This window comes from Nesoenas mayeri, assembly GCF_963082525.1.
Source record: "Nesoenas mayeri genome assembly, chromosome: 1".
Lineage (NCBI taxonomy): Eukaryota > Metazoa > Chordata > Aves > Columbiformes > Columbidae > Nesoenas > Nesoenas mayeri.
The window spans coordinates 44,936,657-44,955,813 of NC_137541.1; the positions used below are offsets into that span (position 1 = coordinate 44,936,657).

The 19,157-nt window shown below is 37.0% G+C and overlaps 1 protein-coding gene across 1 annotated transcript in view; it reads left to right on the forward strand.

Moving 5' to 3' along the window:
- Positions 1 to 17,085, forward strand: part of CDK17 (cyclin dependent kinase 17) — a 97,436-nt gene extending 80,351 nt beyond the window's left edge. Inside the window, exons 6-17 of the mRNA XM_080363811.1 lie at positions 3,539 to 3,595; positions 5,218 to 5,332; positions 5,828 to 5,922; positions 7,120 to 7,182; positions 10,333 to 10,456; positions 11,445 to 11,565; positions 12,104 to 12,201; positions 12,500 to 12,605; positions 13,416 to 13,458; positions 14,665 to 14,755; positions 14,987 to 15,064; positions 15,477 to 17,085. Coding sequence (XP_080219937.1) covers positions 3,539 to 3,595; positions 5,218 to 5,332; positions 5,828 to 5,922; positions 7,120 to 7,182; positions 10,333 to 10,456; positions 11,445 to 11,565; positions 12,104 to 12,201; positions 12,500 to 12,605; positions 13,416 to 13,458; positions 14,665 to 14,755; positions 14,987 to 15,064; positions 15,477 to 15,514 — 1,029 coding nt within the window. The 3' untranslated portion in view covers positions 15,515 to 17,085. The remainder of the gene's footprint in view (positions 1 to 3,538; positions 3,596 to 5,217; positions 5,333 to 5,827; positions 5,923 to 7,119; positions 7,183 to 10,332; positions 10,457 to 11,444; positions 11,566 to 12,103; positions 12,202 to 12,499; positions 12,606 to 13,415; positions 13,459 to 14,664; positions 14,756 to 14,986; positions 15,065 to 15,476) is intronic.
- Positions 17,086 to 19,157: the final 2,072 nt, after the last annotated feature.

Here is a 19,157-nt window from a genome sequence, read left to right on the forward strand (position 1 = left end):
TTGCTGTTGAGAAGATAGGGAAGTTATGTGTGTGTTGAGGTTTTTTTGTGTTTGGGTATTTTGTTTTGGTTTTGTTTGGGCTTTTGTTTTGGGTTTTGCTTGTTGGTGGTTTGGGTTTTGTTTAGATATATTACTTATTTTGTTTAGATTTATTAATTTTTAGGATATTGGCGTATTTTTTAACATAAGTCTTTCCTTAGAGATGGCAGAAGTATGCCTACACTGTAATTAGAGTGTGAGTGCTTGAAATCCTGGACACATATAAAATATGCACATCCCTCAAATAGTGCAAAAAAAATTGTCTTATTTTTACAAGAATCTTTACATTTCAATCATAATTTGATCTATCCGATTTCTTAGTGTTAATCAAGACCTTAAAGAATTGCTAGACCATTACTGGCTTCCTGAGGAATTTCATTGGCTAGAAATTATTTTCAGAGAAAAATGAGATATGTTTGTGAAATCCACATTATTCTTTATCTCCTTGATTTAGTGGTTTATTTGCTGAAAAATAAATACGAAAGCACATGTAGTGAATTGCTTTTATTAACTGCAAAATACCTTTATTCTTTCTGAATTAATAATGTCTGTAACAAAGCAGTGGTTGAGTTTTATCATGTATTTTTCCCCTGAAAAAAGGCCATTTAGTGTGCTAGACTAAAGCTCTCATCTGCATGTCGTCTTTTACAAGAAAAATATTAAAAGAAGAAAAGATTGAATCAAAGCAGTGGAAGTAATAATAATGTAACAAGCTTAAATATTCGTGCCAGAATTTTGTAGCTCATTAACCCCTTAGTTACTGATGTAGCATTGAACTGAGGAATAGACTTCCCGAAACCTTTTCCTTTCAGATGCTAGTGAAGTACCTTTTCAATAGAACATGTTTCAGGATTGGAATATAGAATTTGGGGGGCTGGAGAGATTTTTCCTGTATCTCTGAATCCATTTGCTCATGCAATAGTGAGCCCTAAGAGAAGCAGCAGTTCTTGCCTCTTTACCGTCTAGAGGACAAACAGAAAAACAGTGCCCTCTAATGAATATGGTGGGTGTATGGAATCACCTTCCTGTTACAAGCTTGTTTGGGGTTTTTTTGGCTTGTAAAAACATTTTCAGGGCTTAAAAGTCCAAAATGAAACCTGCCAGCAGTGCTGGGGTATGCAGGCATGCATTTATTGCATTGTCCTTTCACGATTTCAAACTAACCTTTAAAAAAAAGAAATTCAAGGGTTCATTGTTCTGAGATTGTTGTTGAAAGCTTGCTAGCAGACTTCTAATTACAATATATGAATATCGTGCTCTGCTTCAAAGGCATCTCTCTTTTCAAGGCTTAGTAGGAATCAAAGGAAGAAAGCTATAAAAAGTATCAAGTGAGGACTTGTTATATTTTAGGTCTGGTGTATTTCTTTGAAATACAACCAAAAAAATTAGCTTTTATGGTAATTTTGTTTTGTGTAAACATGTACATTCATGCGCAGTAGCATAGATTTAACTTTTATGCACCAGCCATTTAAAGTAAGAGACCATAAATATGATGCATCATTGTTTCTCTGTAAGTCAAGATAGACAGATGTGAATTGCAGAAAAAATGAGTTCAGAAATTATTTTGAGGAAAAAAGGAAATTTATATTACTTTGAGCAATGTAAAAATCAGTTTTTCTACTGAGTGATAGGCAACTTGTGATTAAAAAACTAAACACATTGAGAGGCAGGTCTTGAAGAATATCTGGCCTCTGTGGGAAATATTGTATGATTTTATTGTCTGAAGAAGATTTAAAGTTTGTTAGTCTTGATGAACAACATTTAAGTTACTCAGAAATCAGACTTTAAGTTGTATTTCAGACTGTCTGGCAATAGCAAGGCCAATGGCTATGAGTTCTCCTTTAGTTTCTCCTGTAAACTAAGCAGCCTATTTTTCTAATACTGTCTATTACTCACCTCAAGATATGTTTGTTTAAGTAGGTCAAAATGCACTTTGGAAACATAATATTTATTTTACTAACATTGTACCTATATCAGTGGTATGTTTAAAATCTGACTGGAGTTACAAGGCTTGTCAGATAATCAACTTTACTTGTATTTTGGGATAAACAGCTTGGCTTCAACAAGCTGTTAAATGTGCTTGATGATAAGGTATCCTTATGCAGTTTTAAAAATTTCAATTCTAACACTAATAGAGCAGAATTACTCTTCATACTGCATTAACCTGATTATCTGCCCATTTTTTCTCTTAGATATGTCAAATATTTTTACAGACAAGATCTTACAATCACTTCAGATGTATTTTCATGCATGTGTTCTGAAAATAAAGTATCAATCCAAATTTTCTTAGTATACCTTCATATTATATTGTTGCCAAATCTTAATACAGTCAGCAGTATTTGTTACACTGTGTTAACCATGAAATAATATACAGCTTTAATATCCATTGGATTTTAGGAGCAAATCAACATCTTCAGACTTGTGGATGTAGGTGCTGAAAACAATCTGGGGTGAAAGTGTCATTCCTTAGAAAGAAATAGCAAGTGGACAGTTATGTTGGGAAGTGGAAGGAGAAGGTGATGCTAGGGAGAAAAGCTGCCTTTTTGTCTTAGTGTATGTTCAGTTGTCAGTAAATCAAAACCTCATGAAGGCTATGGATTTTTAGTTTTGATAGAGTACAGGCTATAATGCACTTTTTAAGTTGATTTAAAAATGGACATATTGTATATGTCTGCTTTCAGCATTCTTTACACTGGAAGAACAATATAAAGCTTTGGTGTAATTTAAAGTGGTCTTACATGAAAGTAACTGTAAGAGATAACCGTATCCAATATGAGAGTAGCAATGGATTTGAACGTGAAAAGAATGATGATCTTATAGTCTTCAGAAAAAAGGCATACTATAGGCAGGCAAACCCTCCTGGTTTGCATTGCAAAGCTGAGTTAGGGACAAAAAAGGGTGAGTAGATCCAAATTAAATACACGAAGACTTAAAGTTATAAGCCATGAAATGTAAATTGTTGAGACAAAGCTGAAGGTTATGGGAAAATGTTTGGGGATTTTACTGGCAAAGTTTTAGACAAAAAGGCATTGAGAGGTCAGAATGGCAGAGGAAAACTGGAACTGAGATCAAATGTGTTAGATATATATTGGTAGAGAGCAAATAAGTAATCAAAGCTACTGTGAAAGAGGCAGCAGCATATGGTTATACTACGGAAGAGAAAGGATGGAATAGTTTGAGATTACTTCTGTGCTTTAGACTATAACAACTTCATTAGTAGTGATCAGATCAGAAGAGTGGAGAAGACTTAAGCAGGAGGTAAAGTGGGGTGTCAGTCTAAGTGTCCCTCAGTACATAGACTGCCCAAAAGGCTGAGCATTAGGCTTGGATGCATTTGTATCACAGTATGCTAAATTGTTTTTAAAGCAGCACAATTGTGTGGTGTTTAGGCAAGTACTATCAGGTATTTTTTGGAAAAAAAGTTTAGCTTGCTGATTAGATGATATATAAATAAAGTGCTCAGTTTCTGTGACTGATTTTGCATTTCTTTTCACTGCAGTCAGAAATTGGATTTGGAAAAATGGAAACCTATATCAAGTTAGAAAAGCTTGGAGAGGTATGTATGGCTTTCTTTTGAAATGATTACTGCTTTGATGACAATTGTGTGAAGTTTTACATACGTGTTAACTGAAAATCTCCATATCCCTCAAAAGATCTGTTGAATTTATTTTTTCAGTAAGCCAAATGTATTCAACATGTGTAACAGTGTCACAACCATACAAATATTCTATGCATATACTATGAGAGAAAAAGAAAAAGGGCAGCAAAACCATCACTGAGCTGGGGAAGAGCAAGACTCCATTAGCAAATGAGCTGTGACCTTCTTACACAGGCTGGATTTGTATGCAGATAAACATAATTATTCTGTTGATAATAAAACTAGTTGAGTCTGGTGACCTCCTGCCATGAGTTGGGTGTTGCGGAGCACTCCTGGTGGACAAGAAGTCAGCGTTTGCAGGGACCACATAGTAGTCATGCATGTTTTCATAGAGAACCTTCATACCTGAGCTGGGCAGCCAGCCAGGGCTGCTAAGGGAAAGATGTAATGCTAAGCTTGCTTTTATTTCTGGGAGGGCAGCAATACAGCTTTCTACCTTCACCCAGCCTCTGACTGCCAGAGAAATGGTAGAATTCAGGAGGGGCCATGTATCAGCCCTGTCTGGTTTGATTGAGGTTTGCCAATGGGATAAAAAATGGACAAGAAGCACCAGAATGGAGCACACTGAGTATTGCAGAAGTCGGCAGGGCTGTTCAGCATCTCTGCTGTCAGTATTGCAGCTAGTCCTCTGTTTGCAACCTTTTCATTTCCAAAGGCATTTATTGTTTTATTTTGCCTCTAGTACTTGTTAGGTGAGTCACTAGACATGACATAACATTGCGTATCTTTGGAGGAATGTTAATCTAGTAGCTATCAGGTCATAGTTGCAGGTATACATTATCTCACTTGCTTACAAAGTGCAGCGTAAGGCACCAGGCATGTACTGTGACCTAGGGCAGCTTCTGGAACTTTGTTGCTTCTTCTCTGCATTTGCTGGGATTAGTTGTACCTACTTGGCTGTTTTGTCAGAATTTCTTGTCCTTATGTAACCTGCCCTGAGAGTTTTGAATCTCTTCTTGTCTAAGGAAAAAAAAAAATATACAAGCTTCATAATATTCACTGTTCATTATGTCAACCAAAACAAAACTTTGACAACTACCCTCCCCAATAAAGAATTCTTATATAAAATATGTAGCAAATACAAGAATCTATCAAAAGGAGTTACATGTTTTCATAAAAGTAATGCAAGGGTATGTCTGCAGCCTTCAGAAACATAACTGCAGTGTAGAGGTACCTGAGCTTTAATCAATTAGACACTTTCAAGGGGTAAATGATCCCAGCAGTGAACTTGGTGAACTTAATGCCAATTGATCTGACTTCTTCGGTAGCTGTGAGGTGTACAGCGTTCTATGTCATTTTCAGAGTTGCTTAGCATACACATCCCTTGGGTCTTCTGTGTTCGGACAAAATGTTTCTGTAGCTTTACATTTATCAAAAGAACACAGTGTAAAAACTATTCATACCCAAAATGAAACCTATTAGAACCTCAGGCAGAAGTTTATATTTTCTTTTTTGACTGATTTTTCAATGAAGGAACAACATCTAAGAGTTTCCTTTTTTTTTTTCTTTTCATTTTGTAGGGTACTTATGCAACAGTTTATAAGGGGAGAAGTAAATTGACAGAGAACCTGGTAGCCCTGAAGGAAATCCGCCTGGAACATGAAGAGGGAGCACCATGCACAGCCATAAGAGAAGGTGATAACTTTTGTTTTAATCCTTTAGAATTTCAGATACTTCTGGATTTCTTGACCAAAGTACTGTTGGTACTTGGAAATACATAGGCTACATGGGATGTTAATTAAACTGGTATTAGTTTTGGTGAGGAAAATTTTAGTCTAGGCATACTTATTTACTGTATGAGGGTGGGTTTGTTTTCAAATGCAGCATTGTAAATGTGTGATTTTATACTGAATTAGACTATTATTAGTGAGTAACTTTTAGGGATTCAGAATACATCTTGCCAAATGATGACCACTGCCTGAAATGTGTAATTTAGGAAATATTTACAGTTTATTACTCAAATGTCTGTTTGGAGTTTCTTACTAACTTTATCTATATGAGTATTATGTTCTTAAAAGTAGCTTTTTTAATTTAAGAGAAATAGTTGATATGTGTGAACTTGCTAGAAATGCATTTATGGCTCAGGTGTTTTACATTCATTTATTTTTTACTTACAATTATCTTTTGCAGTGTCATTATTAAAGGATCTGAAGCATGCAAATATTGTTACGTTACACGATATTGTGCACACAGACAAGTCTTTGACTCTTGTTTTTGAATATCTGGTAAGCGCTTAAACAATTAGCGAGCTTTACATTTGATTTATTGTTCCAAAGTAACATAGACATAACAAAATTCTATACTTTTTTTAAAAGTACTGGGACTTCTGTAGTTTTCTCCTGCATCTAGAATCATTCAAGTGAAAATGAGAAAAGTGTATTCAGTTCTTAAATTGCTGTAAAATATTGTATACTTTTCTGATCATTTCAGAGTTTCAGTAATATCAATTAGTGGTGATCTGCCTGAGCAGACTGTCCATTTGCAGTAGAATCATTACCTGTGAAAAAGGATAATCACATATTATCCAAATGAAGGAAGAAAGTATACTTCTAAGTAAACACATATTCAAACTTTTTGTAACAATCTTCTCAAGCAATTGTCCGCAATTACATCTCTTACTTGCTTACCTCTTGCATTGCAGAATTTTCAGTTTCTCACTGAAGCTTTAACTAATGATCATTTTGTATAATATGCTGGAATATATAAGCATGATAAGAGGGATGAAGAAAAACTCTTCACAGAATGACAGAATGGTTGGGATTGGAAGGGACCACTGGAGATCATTTAGTCCAACCCACCTGCTAAAGCAGGTTCACCTGGAGCAGATCACACAGGAATGTGTCCAGGCAGGTTTTGAATGTCTCCAGAGAAGGAGAATCCACAACCTCTCTGGGCAGCCTGTTCGAGAGTTCCATCACCCTCAAAGTGAAGAAGTTTCTGTTCATATTAGATGGAACCTCCTGTGTTTGTCTGTGCCCATTGCCCCTCATCCTGTTGTTGGGCACCACTGAAAGGAGTCTGGTCCCATCCTCTTGACACCCACCCTTGAGATGTTTATAAGCATCGATAAGATCCCCTCTCAGCCTTCTCTAGGCTGAACAGGCTGAACAGCTCCCATGTATTTTTTGCTTCCAATATAATTGGAGAATATAACAATTTCATAAAATTCTGTGACACACACAAGATGGAGGAGAAGGTGATAAATAATATTGCCTGAGATGATGCAGCTTCCTGGAAAATATGGGCATTTATGTCTTCTGGAAAGCCATTTTTCTTCAGGTTGAGGTTTTTCAGTTTCTTAACATTGAACGTATTTTGCAGAAAACTCAATTTTCTGATCAACTAATTCAGTTCTAACAAACAACATTCACATAATTTATTGTCCACGATTTAACTGAACAATGATGGTGGTGTTTTGACAGGACAAGGATCTGAAGCAGTACATGGATGACTGTGGTAACATCATGAGCATGCACAATGTAAAGGTGAGTGGATTTTTTTAGTGACAGTGACTGTCTTCCAGCTTTCTCTGTTCTAAGAATTTCAGAGAACTTAATAATCAGGAGGTATATGGTTTAGGGCTTAAAAAGAACAAAATAATAACAAAAGAATAAAATGAAGAAACGTAACTTCCTTTTTGACCTTTAGGCCTGGTTTAAGTGCATTTGACATCAGATGGAGTCTTTCCTTTTGGTTTTGATGGCTTTGAAGTGTTCAAAGCACTGAAAAGAGGAGATTATATAACTGTATATGTTTTTCATTCTCTTTGAAGCTATATATTTAAGATTTTAAAATTCCAAAAAAATAATACATTCATACGTCTTTTTACCTCTTCTTGTCCTTCCATTATTAAGTCTATAGTTTGGCATATCCTCAAATTAAATCTAGTTATGAACACTAAGGACAGTGTAGCCTCAGTCATGACTGTGGGTTTGGATGCCACTGCCTATGACACAAGTAAGAAATTAAAAATAATGTGTTTAAGAATGAGTGATGTTCATCTTTCCATTACTAATAAAATGGAAATTATTTTGTTTACGGTTTAAGTGTCTATTCCTTTTACCTATGGCTGTGGCCAGATCGAGTGACTCAGTTTCCCATCTGTCCCGCTGAAACTAACTCAGGTTCAAGTGTTACCTCCCTCATAACAAGCAGCTTTTGATATGGAAAACAGGAATAACTCTTTCTATTCTTTAATAATTAATGGCTTTATAAACAAGATTCAAAACAGAGGATAATATTATCTTGAAATGAGTGAAGTTGTGGAGGAGGTTGGGTTACCAATATCATCCTGCTGTGTGGCAGCCTGTGCAGGACTGTACCTTCAGACCTCTTATTAAGCCATATATAATTCATATAAGGGATGTTATCGGTATGGCAAGTGTGTTTTAGAAACTCTTCCATGCCTCCTAAAAAAAATTACCTTCAAGCTGTGATCCTGAAGAACAAAACCATGAGCATGTGAGCATCGTAGGAAAATTACTTTTACTCTTTTACAGTAGCACATGGCACAAATGTGGTTGACAACACAACGTACTAAATACTGTGAAGTGATGGGCCTTCCTGTGCATTACAGTGGAGTTTTTATCCTTGTTTTTGGCTTAGTTGCATGTTGAGAAATCTGTTCTTAGTTGAATTGCATATGGGATTCATTCTAGATACTGGTTGCTGTTGGGCTGGCTTTTTTATTCTGTTGTCACATTGCAGTAAGTATCTCTAGGGACAGACATCTGCCCTTACCCAGCTCTGTTGCTTCCTTTGAGATTCTGCAAAGGGAAATTCTTCAATTTGTATCTGCTTCAGAGAGACAACAAAAAATGTAATTATGCTTGTGTTTTCAGTTAACTACAAGTTAATAAGTAGTGTTTTAAGCTTTAAAAAAACAATAAAGAAAAGCTGTGAGTGGGACGCTGACTCCTGCAATAAATGCAGTTAGAGAACACACCAAATCTTGTGGTAATCAGAGCTGAGCAGGGGAGCTGTTTTTCCTTGTTTGCCTGTGGTTGAAGCTGTGCCCCAAGAGCAGATTTATACGGTCAGTACCTTTGGCACTGGGAGCAGCTGCTGGACTGTGGTAGCTGTACGTGCTTACCTTCCAATAACTCTGGGGGCTTGGGGCATTATTAACATTTGAGAGACCTTGTCATCACTCCCTTCACATTCCTCAGCTAATTTTATTTTTTTGAGTTTTAACAAAATGAAGTCGTATAATATAAAGATGTGTGTGATCTCTGTAGGTGTTACTGCCTCAAACAAATTTTTGAGCTAATACATGTCGTCTTGTGCATTTCCAAGAGGATCCATGCCAGCTGTGGTGAAGATCCACATTTTCTGTAGAATAATCTGCTTTGCCTTCTTCACTAATCCTTGTGGTCCCAGTGCACACTAAAGCTGGCTATTGATTTCCACAGCGGTCCTGTTAATATCACTTGGCACTGACTACCCCTGCAGTAGTGTGGACATGAAGAGATGGAACAAAACTTGTTGCTCCTCATACTGCTCGTCAAAAAGGCAAAGAAAGAATTACAATTGATTCCCAAATCCTTTTTTTCTTAGAAGAGATTTATCCTGCTTAAGCAGACTGAGGACAGATGGATGTAAACTACACCTGCTGTGTTATTTGCCCAGTTTAGGAAAAAGAATTTGGTGGCATCACCTAGTACAAAAATAAACCGATGTGTTAAAAAATGGTTATATAAAAACATTCTAGTGTTTCTCCTCAGAAGTCCTAGTATTACATGCTGGATTTGTCACATTGATAAACACCTGTATTTTTTCATTGTACATTTGATCATCTCTACTGGCAGAGGACTGTTGTGTGGTAAATGCCAGCAGTGGTTACACAGAAGCCCAATGTTGAAGATCAGACCCTTTATATTATATGTACAGAAACTGCAAAATAGTAGTTCTTAATGCAGTGATATAGAAAAGTGGCTTGGCTGCCCTCTGCCAAACCTTTCTCATCCCTTTCTGCCTCTGTCTCTATATACGTGCAGCATTAATATGCATGACTGCAGTGGGTTGCTTGGTGTGTTGTTCCAAAGGACTAAAATAAACCTGCGTGTGTCAAGGTGAGGGGATGAATATAAATGCCAGAGGCAGCCAGGCTGTTTTAATAATCCTCATTCCCCCATTTCTCCATGTTTCATGAGCTTGTGAATCCAAGTGTATTTTTCCAATAGCAAACCAAAATAATATTTACATAATTTAGCACAATTGGACAGAAGGGATACAGAGCTGCATTTTCAGAATGGATTCTGTGGCAGAAGGGAACTTGAGTATTGTCAGAAACTGTTACCTTTAAAGATATTCCTGTGGAAGAAGAGCATTGGTAAATGCTTAAAAATAAACAGCCCTGTGGTTCTCTTCAGTTAAGCCAGAACAAATTTCTCTTAAAATCTTTGTTGTGAAGTATCGTGTTAAAGCAATGCATTAGCATAAAGGCATTTTAAATCTGTAAACAATGATGAAGATGTTCAGTATGTGTTCATAAGGATAAGTAACTTTTTTGAGAAGTATTTTCATTCTGCTTATAATAGAGAGTTAACTCTACAGTGCCCAAATGGGCTGTTTTAGTCGTGTAATCTGTAGATTAACATTTTTAGTCTAATTTATATAAATGTTTTCTTTTGTAGCTATTTTTATACCAGATTCTTCGTGGTTTGGCATACTGTCATAGAAGAAAGGTATTACATCGAGATCTGAAGCCACAAAATCTACTAATTAATGAGAAAGGAGAACTGAAGCTTGCTGACTTTGGTATGGCCTGAAATTATTCTTTAACAAATATTTTATTCACTCAGGAGAAGAGGCATCTCTCCTTATAAAGGAGAGATGAGGACATGGGGTCTGTAGTGAATTTGTGCATTCTCAGATGGAAAATGAAAGTCAGCCTTTTACAGGGTATTAGTGTTAGGTGTATGGGTGATACTGTCACTTGAGTTGTGGTTTGAAAGTAGTTCTGCAGCTTCCTTTGAAATTGGCACTTGGTCAGATCCCTGAGGTGGAGCTCGAGTTGCTTTTTCTAACTCTCCACAGTCACTCCAAAGCAGAGTAACCACGGTGGGAGAGAGAACAGGTCCATGTGCTAGAGTGTCGGGTGTTACTCTGTCACTGACACACCAAGTTCCTTTGGGATTTCCAATGAAATGGGGCATTCACAGTTTCTTCTTATCTTCGATGTTAGGAAAGTCCTTTGAAAGTTGTGCTACCGCTGGTTTTTCCCCTTGTGGGTGAAGGAAAGTTGCTTACAAGGTTGAATCTAACCTAACAGACCTAGATTTTATTGAATATATTTCCGACGAACTGACAGTGTTAGGGTGGAAAACCCCTGCTGATCCAACACTGATTTGGTCTCTTTCCACTATTTCATTGTCCATTTGTTGCCTTCTGCCAGTTGCAACATAATTCTCAAGTGGAAAGAGTGCGGAAGGGTTTTCACAGAGGGAGGTGTCATGTTGATCTAATGCATTGTTGTTTTAATGAAATTTGTAGGATTACTGCAGGTTTTGATCTGTTTACCTTTCTGTGCTTAAAAATGCTGATCATGAGATTGCTGTAAGTACTAAGAGGCAAATCACAAGTTGTAGAAATGTATTTATTACAGCTTTTAAATGAGCATCATTGGGAAGGTATTTAGCAAGTCTAGCAAGGTTGATTTAGCTCTTAAAAATTCTTTGTCTTTTCCATGCAAAAAAACCCCCATTTCAGCAAGCTGCACATGACTCTTTATTTCTCCTTTATCAAGGACTGGCTAGAGCAAAGTCTGTTCCTACAAAGACCTACTCCAATGAAGTTGTCACGTTATGGTACAGACCACCTGATGTTCTCCTCGGATCTTCAGAGTATTCAACTCAAATTGACATGTGGTTTGTATAGCTTTGTCTAATTTAAATCTTTGTTCTCAGTCAAGTTTTAAAAAATGTCAACTCTTCCTTATTATGTAGTTGCGTTCAAATACTAATCCTTTTAATTTTTGAAGGAGTTAGATTTTTAGAGAAAGGATTGGCAGACAGGGAAGATGCTATTATTTCTCTCTGAAAATGCAGAGTATCTTTTTGTTGCTTGGAGTAAGCAGGCATTAAGCCCACAGCATTAGGGGAAAAAAACCAAACATGTTCTCCTAATGACATGATAATGTGGTGGTTTGCAATGAATTTCAATACAGTTGATAAACTTGACATCTGAAGGAAGAGGATATAATATAGATAGGACATAGATTTTGTTTAGTCTTTAGTCTAGTTGCTGCTACACATCTTCCGAAACAATATTTTTAATAGCAGCATGTGGCTAACAACTAATGTAATAATTTGTTTTAATTGAAAGGAAATCACAGAAGTTCTTTAAGAGCTGAAGGCTTAAATTGTTTATTGCTTCTGATTTATCTTTTTCTTTGTTTTTGTAAAGGGGTGTTGGATGCATATTTTTTGAAATGGCATCAGGAAGGCCTCTTTTTCCTGGTTCGACTGTTGAGGATGAACTGCACTTAATTTTCAGACTTCTGGGTAAGCAGATGCTTTTAGCAGTGATGTTAATCCTGTACATTTGTTGCTCTAAACACTTTTCCACGAGAACTGTAGATCTTTAAACAATGGTATTTTATATTGCATTGTAATTAAGGTAAATGAGTGTACACTTGATCAAAAATGAGCTGAGCGCACAGCTGAGTTTGTACAATGTACAGTCATTGACTGATTTTTTTGTCCTTTCCTGTTTAAATTACAGGATTAAATGCTTATTTATGACAAAGTTAATTCTTTACATTTTTTTTTAAGTTGGATTTGTTGCTTTTTCTAAACGCAGGAACCCCATGTCAAGAAACATGGCCAGGAATTTCTTCCAGTGATGAATTTAGAAACTACAACTTTCCTAAGTACAAACCACAGCCCCTCATCAACCATGCACCAAGGTACTTTGTGTTTTAGTAATAGGAAATATGCATCCTTGTGGCTTTGGATATTTGTAAACGTGAGCATGTTTCCAATCACGCTCTGCTACTGAGTGCTGGAAAACTGCATGTTGGTTTTGTTATTGTGGGCAGATCCCAATGCAAAGCATAATCCTGGTACTACGTGATTACTTTGTCTAATATCATTCAAGGTACCACAACTCCTTAATGGCCTATAGAACTATAAACTCCCATCAACAATGTCTGCGAAGTAGTATTCACACAGCACTTCCTAAATAACCCAAATTCTTTTCCGTTATGTAATAGGCCTATTGTTAAAATGGCAAAGTTTCCTCAGGCGGTCTCTTGAAATCACTCTGAAACTGAATTTGAAGGGTCTGCACAATTATTATAAATAAACTGCCACACAGACTAACACATTTTTTTCCTTGACTCTCAAGAAAAAGAGTTCGCAGTGTCCTTCTATTAAATGAATAATGTGGGGCTTTAAAAAAAAAAAAAAGCTTTTTTGCTAAAATAAATTATCAGGTCAACCCAGGAAATCTTATCCAGGTCAACCTGGTAAATCACAATCCAAAGCCCAGTATTTATCTGTCCCCAGTGTTTTTCAAATAATCTCGTTCAGAGATATTGGTACTAGTCTGTACATGTATTAACATGCAGAAAACTTGTTTTGGGTGGAAGCATTTCCATGTTTAACTTGAATTTTCAGGTTTGATAAAATTTAATAAAGTCAGTTCCTTTGCAGTGTTGCTTTTGTAAATATAGTTCGGTAACTGTTTTAATTTTTAAAAATATCTTTGTTTTTAGGCTAGACACGGAAGGAATTGAATTGATAGCGAAGTTCCTTCAAGTAAGATGTGTTTTGTGACTTTACTTTATAGAAGTGCAAGTTTAGAGTTTTAATATATCATTCACAAATATGTTAGATGCTATAGTATCTGTTAGATCTATCTCAAAGTGGAATATGCAGCCGAGTCTGTAGAGAATGACAGATATGGGAAGAATTACAGTTTGGGGAAGCTTATGTACTGTAAGAAACTAAAACCTGATGTTTATACTTTTTATTTTTGCCAGAAGTTATTTCTTCTCTCACTGCTTTTTCTAGATATAGAATTGATGCTGTGTTAACATTTCCCTGAAAAAACTAAATCTCTTTTGAAATATGGTATTAAAACAGAACTTTTAAATACAAATACAAATTTCCGTAACGGTGAACTTAGCTTACTACCAGAGAAGCAGTTACTAAGGTGTGATATTACTCTTTGATCCTGCAAACTGTATTCAAAAGGTGAAGTAGTACGTGGGTTTAATCTTTTGATCTGTATTAAAAATGAGACAGAAGCAAGAGGAGGGGGAAAGCAGGATGGAGGCCAACTCTTGAGTTTTTGTGTATATGCGCTGTAACTTCACTGTGTTAAAAATTCTTAGTACACAAGGCAGAGGGCAGTTACCCTGCTTTGCAGCCTGTGATTTAAATTCTACATCAGGCCTTCATCTATTTACGCATTGTGTCAAGAAAACAGTATTTGCAGTCCTTGTTTGCACTTTGTTCTTACTTATACACAGCTTTTTAAATGTCTGCATCTTTGGCCAAGTGTGCACACATGCCAAGCAGAAGATATTGGAGCACAGATCGAAGACCACGTTGTCTAAAGTTCCATATTATGCAAAATGCTGCAGCATAGTCCATCAAATTAGAAAACTCGTGTAATAGCATTTCATTGCAATTTAATATTAGAATATGATGCAGACAGAAGTCTGTTATCTAATAATTGTTACATCTGTCAGTAAAGATCAAGTATATTTTTGACTTGCATCCATTTACAGCAATTATTTTGGCTATTTTAGCAAACTTGTTGTATGTTGATAATACTGATTTAGGTAACATACGTTAGATTTTCATGTGTGAACTAAAAATAATGAAAGCAAATTTATCCTTGTGACTTGGTGGGAAATATTGAGCAAGTAGAACTCTTTTCTTCCCTTTGATGAAATCACTTGGTACAAAGAGTATTTTAATGAAAACCAACACAATTGTATCCTTTTATGTTAATAGTATGAATCGAAGAAGAGAATTTCAGCAGAAGAGGCCATGAAACATGCATACTTCAGAAGTCTTGGAACAAGAATACACACTTTGCCTGAAAGTAAGAGGAGTAGTAAAGTAGCAGAGTATTGTTAAGATAGTAGATTAAAGCTGAGTACCTTGCTTAAGGAAAGACTCTCAAGTCTACTCTCTTAAAGAAGTCTGGTATATATTGACTTAAGTATTCGGGACTGGGAAACATTTTTTATCTAAACTATATAATTAAGAATAACTTTGTTCAATAAAGCATCATTGTGTTTGGATCTGAATTAATTTCTTTGTTACATTCCAGGTGTTTCAATATTCAGTCTAAAAGAGATTCAGCTGCAAAAAGACCCTGGCTTTCGAAATTCCACTTACCCAGAGACAGGTACAGAAAGCTCAATATTTTCTCATATCTGCAAATGGAGTGCAGTTCAGAACTGAAAAATCCTTTGTTAAATTGGTCTGTGTGAATGTACTCAAAGTATCAAGAATGATTTGCTCAGATTTCTGTAGAGACAAATAAGTTAAATGCACAGAAGGAGGAGAGTTTATTAGGGATGGGCAGAAGGACTTAATACGAGAACGTCTTGGAGTTTCCAGCCATCACTGTGTGGGCGTTGAATAGTGGCAAAGTACAAAAAAACGCAGTAAGCGCAGCTAAAAGAAAGATGCCGATCTCGGTTTAAGCACAAATAAAGGATATTCTTTCGAAGCGGGAAGACAGCAGATGTAGATAATAGCTGAACACTGTGGTGCGAATGCTTTGGTTTCTCACCGCAGTCCGTGTTGTGTTGCAGGACACGGGAAGAACAGGAGGCAGAGCATGCTTTTCTGAAGGGACGTGCAGGGACAAGCCCGAGCCTATCCTGTCGACAAGGACTGGGATCTGAAGGCAGTGCTTCTCTGTTGGTGGACTTGGAATCGCAGTTTGTCTACACTGTCCTCTTCACAGTGGGGTCTTTTTATTTCCAACCTGCAGATTATGTTTTTATATTTGTTGTCACAGTGTGACAATTTTTTGTACAGTTGGTTTTAAGGTCTCCTCTGCCACTAGAGCCAGTAGGTTACAGCTGTTGATGTAACTGTAGCTGCAATTTTTGTGCAGGACTGAGAAACACAGTGCATTATTTATTGCGGAATCATTGCTGCTAAATAACTACTGTCTGTATAGTTAACACAACAGTTCCATGCCTGAAGAAGTTGCAATGGCTTTATGATATGTGAATGCATCTGTTTCTCTTCATAAAATGTTCTACTGCTGCGGGGTTGTTTTGTATTTCTTAAACTGCAGTGTTTCCTGGAATGTAAGCAGAGCTTTGCTTGGCTATAGGTGAACCATCTTTAATGCTCTAAGTTCATGGCACTTAATTCCTTATTTAACATTGGAAGTATGTGTTGAAATAGTTGAGAAATTATAACGCATCTTTATGTTTTTGAAAAGCACATAGTGTGAAAGTTGATTCAAACAAGTGAACAGTAACTATTATTTGCTCTTAGATCCTACGTTAGTTATTGATAAATTTGAGCATGGAGACTGGACAATAACATTTTCTCAGGCTTACTCCAGCATAAGATATTTGCACATTGTTGTGCACATGGGGCCTGCAGAAGCGATGACTTTTTTTACCTTGTTTTTAACTTCGAAATACAAACAGTAAAAAGATGATTCATAGACATTGGACCCTGGCTTACTTTTGAAATGTAGAATTTCATTACAGAGGAACAGGACAACAAATTACGAGAACATGGGAATAATGTCACACTTCTCCCACCTTGTTGCTCTCCCATTTGCGCATTATTCACTTGAAATCAACTGGAAAGACGCAAGTTTGTACTTGATAAGAACTCACTATGCTACAGAGCTTTTACTATGGGAACTTAGAGAGTTTTTCAGATCATAGATGTTATCTGTTTACCAGAGATAGTAAACATGTTACTACTATGCTTATGCATCTCAGTGAGTATCATAAGTACACCCTTGGTGATGGTTACAGTATTTTTAAGCATTTGTGTTCACCTTTATGAACCTATTTGTTTAGTGCATCTTAAAGAGACTGTAAATCTTTATTGGTATATTTTGAAATGGTCATGTAAATCTTTGGCTGGTATATCATGAAAATAGTCATAGGTAACTTAATTTTTCCTGACATTCACTGTAAAACATTCAGGGGTCCTACCATTTCTGTTCAGGAAATCTTGTAGTTTATTGTTATTTAACAGTATTAAGTGAATTTTTGTATATTTCATTTTAACTTTATTTGTGAATAGTGATTGTGGCATGTTTGGGGGTGTTTTATTAATATTTCATTGATGCTGGTAAATTTGAATTGGGATTTTTTTTTTTTTTTAATTTTCTGGAAGAGAGAAATTCATGTGTAATGGTGACTATTGGACCACTACTGCTTTTCAGCATTTGTAAACCGGTTTTACGTTGAATCTTGTAGACCTAACAAACTGCTGTTATTTCTAACTGACCGACCTGTATTAATATTGTACTTTTGAAAGTATAAATATTATGTGGAATTCTTTGGTTTTGTTTTGAAATTTATAATAACAAAGGCCCTGTGTTGTTAAAAATACAGACTGAGTGAGCTTAACGCGGTTCTTGGGGCGTTGTTGGAAATGTGTAGCTAGATCTGTGTGTTGTGGGAGTCGTCGGTTTGGACTTGGGCCGCTGGTTAATTCGTGCAACGCAGGAGTAGTGGCAGCAAAACACAATGTGACTCATCCGCGATCGAGGTCGTTTGGGATCTTACCGTAAACCTGGTCCGCAGTCTAATGATTGGCAAGTCCTGCCTGTCACAGGGTATCAGAAGCCTTGCCCAGGTCTAGGGGTGCGATACGTGGCTCAGGTACGCGCGTGGGTCTCCCACGCGGGAGCGTCGTGTGCGCGTCACAGGCAGATTTGACACTGATGAAAAACCTTTGTCCTGAAATAGTTGTTATATATATTTTTGTATAGTTGCTATGGATCTGATCTAGATTTTATACCGATTAACTTTGTAGGAAAACGTTGTAGACGTGGTGGTGGTGAAGGAAGAAGTATCAGAAAAACATCTTTTCTTTTTATGAGAGTAGTGAAGATATAGAGTAAATGTTCACTGTGGGTAGATGTGGGATTTCGCGTTTCTAGAACAGTTAGTGTTTTATAGGTCGTAAAAGAACAAGTAAAATGTGACGCTAACGAGTAAAGGACTTAAAGGTTTAACTGGTAAAATCAAGTGCGTTAACAAATTTAGAAAGGGGTCAGCTGCAGCTAACAAAAGGAGGTTTCAATTTTAAGTAGGAATTCAGCTGTTTTGTTACAGATTAAAAGATCTTCCATAAAATTAAAGCACTCTGTTCATAAAGAGATTTCTCTAAGGACCTGCAAGTGAATCGGTTTGCTTCATCAGAAGGTAGCTTTAAAGAATGGATTTCTTAAGAAACTTGGCATCTATCGTCAAGCCGGTTTCTGTGTTTTTTTGTAATTGTAATTGGAATTCCTGCGTCAGCAGAGACGGTTCTGTGGCAGCTGCCTGTTTGGGGCAGCAGTCAGTGAGTCTGAAGTCACTGGGTATTTCTCTGACGTCCTTTTCTGGCAGTCCAGCGTGCTGCCTCCTCTCTGACAGCCACAGCCACCGAGGACTTGGTTTCACCGTCGGGAGTGTCGAAGACCTCAACCGTGACAAAACCCAAGCAGATTAGTCGCTAAAAGTGGACGGCTTTCAAGCTTTGGTGTGACAACCTTTGCTTGAAGGTGAGTTGGTCAGTTCACGAGAAGTGGCCCGCGAGTTGTTGCTGATGCTGAAATGGCTTTGAGGAGATCCCTGGTGTATCCCAGCTCCCGTAGGAACGCCAAGGTGTGCGTGTAGGTGTGTGTGGGAATCCGGTGGGCTTGGAGACAGGGAGGAGGAGGCAGGTGGTGACGAGGTTGCAGGTGGAGGCTGAAGGGGAGAGAGGGCGGGTGGAAAAGGGGAATGGACAGGACAGGACAGGGTGGAGATGGAAAGGGCAAACCAGCTGCTCAGCAATGCTCTAGTGGAACGTGCATCTCAACACAGCTGTGTTATTGTTGTGCTGCTTTACCACAGCATTAAGTAGCCAGAGTGTATCCCTGAACTGGGCAATAAAGGTTGAAATAAACAATTATTAAAGAACCTGCATACTTTGTTTTTGCAAATCATTTGAAAAGCTGCAAGGTAGCGTTCTTTGGGCTGCTTGCTTGTTGTTTGCACAGGAATTTTTCTGTGTAATAAAGGTGCATTGTTTCTGTTTTGCAATGTTAAGATGGAATTAAGGTTAAGAATGCATTCAGTTATTGAGGACAAAATATATGAAAAGTATGTTGTAAATATCCCCAAGCTAAGTATTATAAGCCTAGGAAATACCCAGAATTAAGGTCAGACTTGAAAGAAATCCAAACAAATTCAGGTATGGAAATGCACAGCTATAGCACATAGTGACGCTGAAGAAAAATTAGACCTTACCTTGTCTGT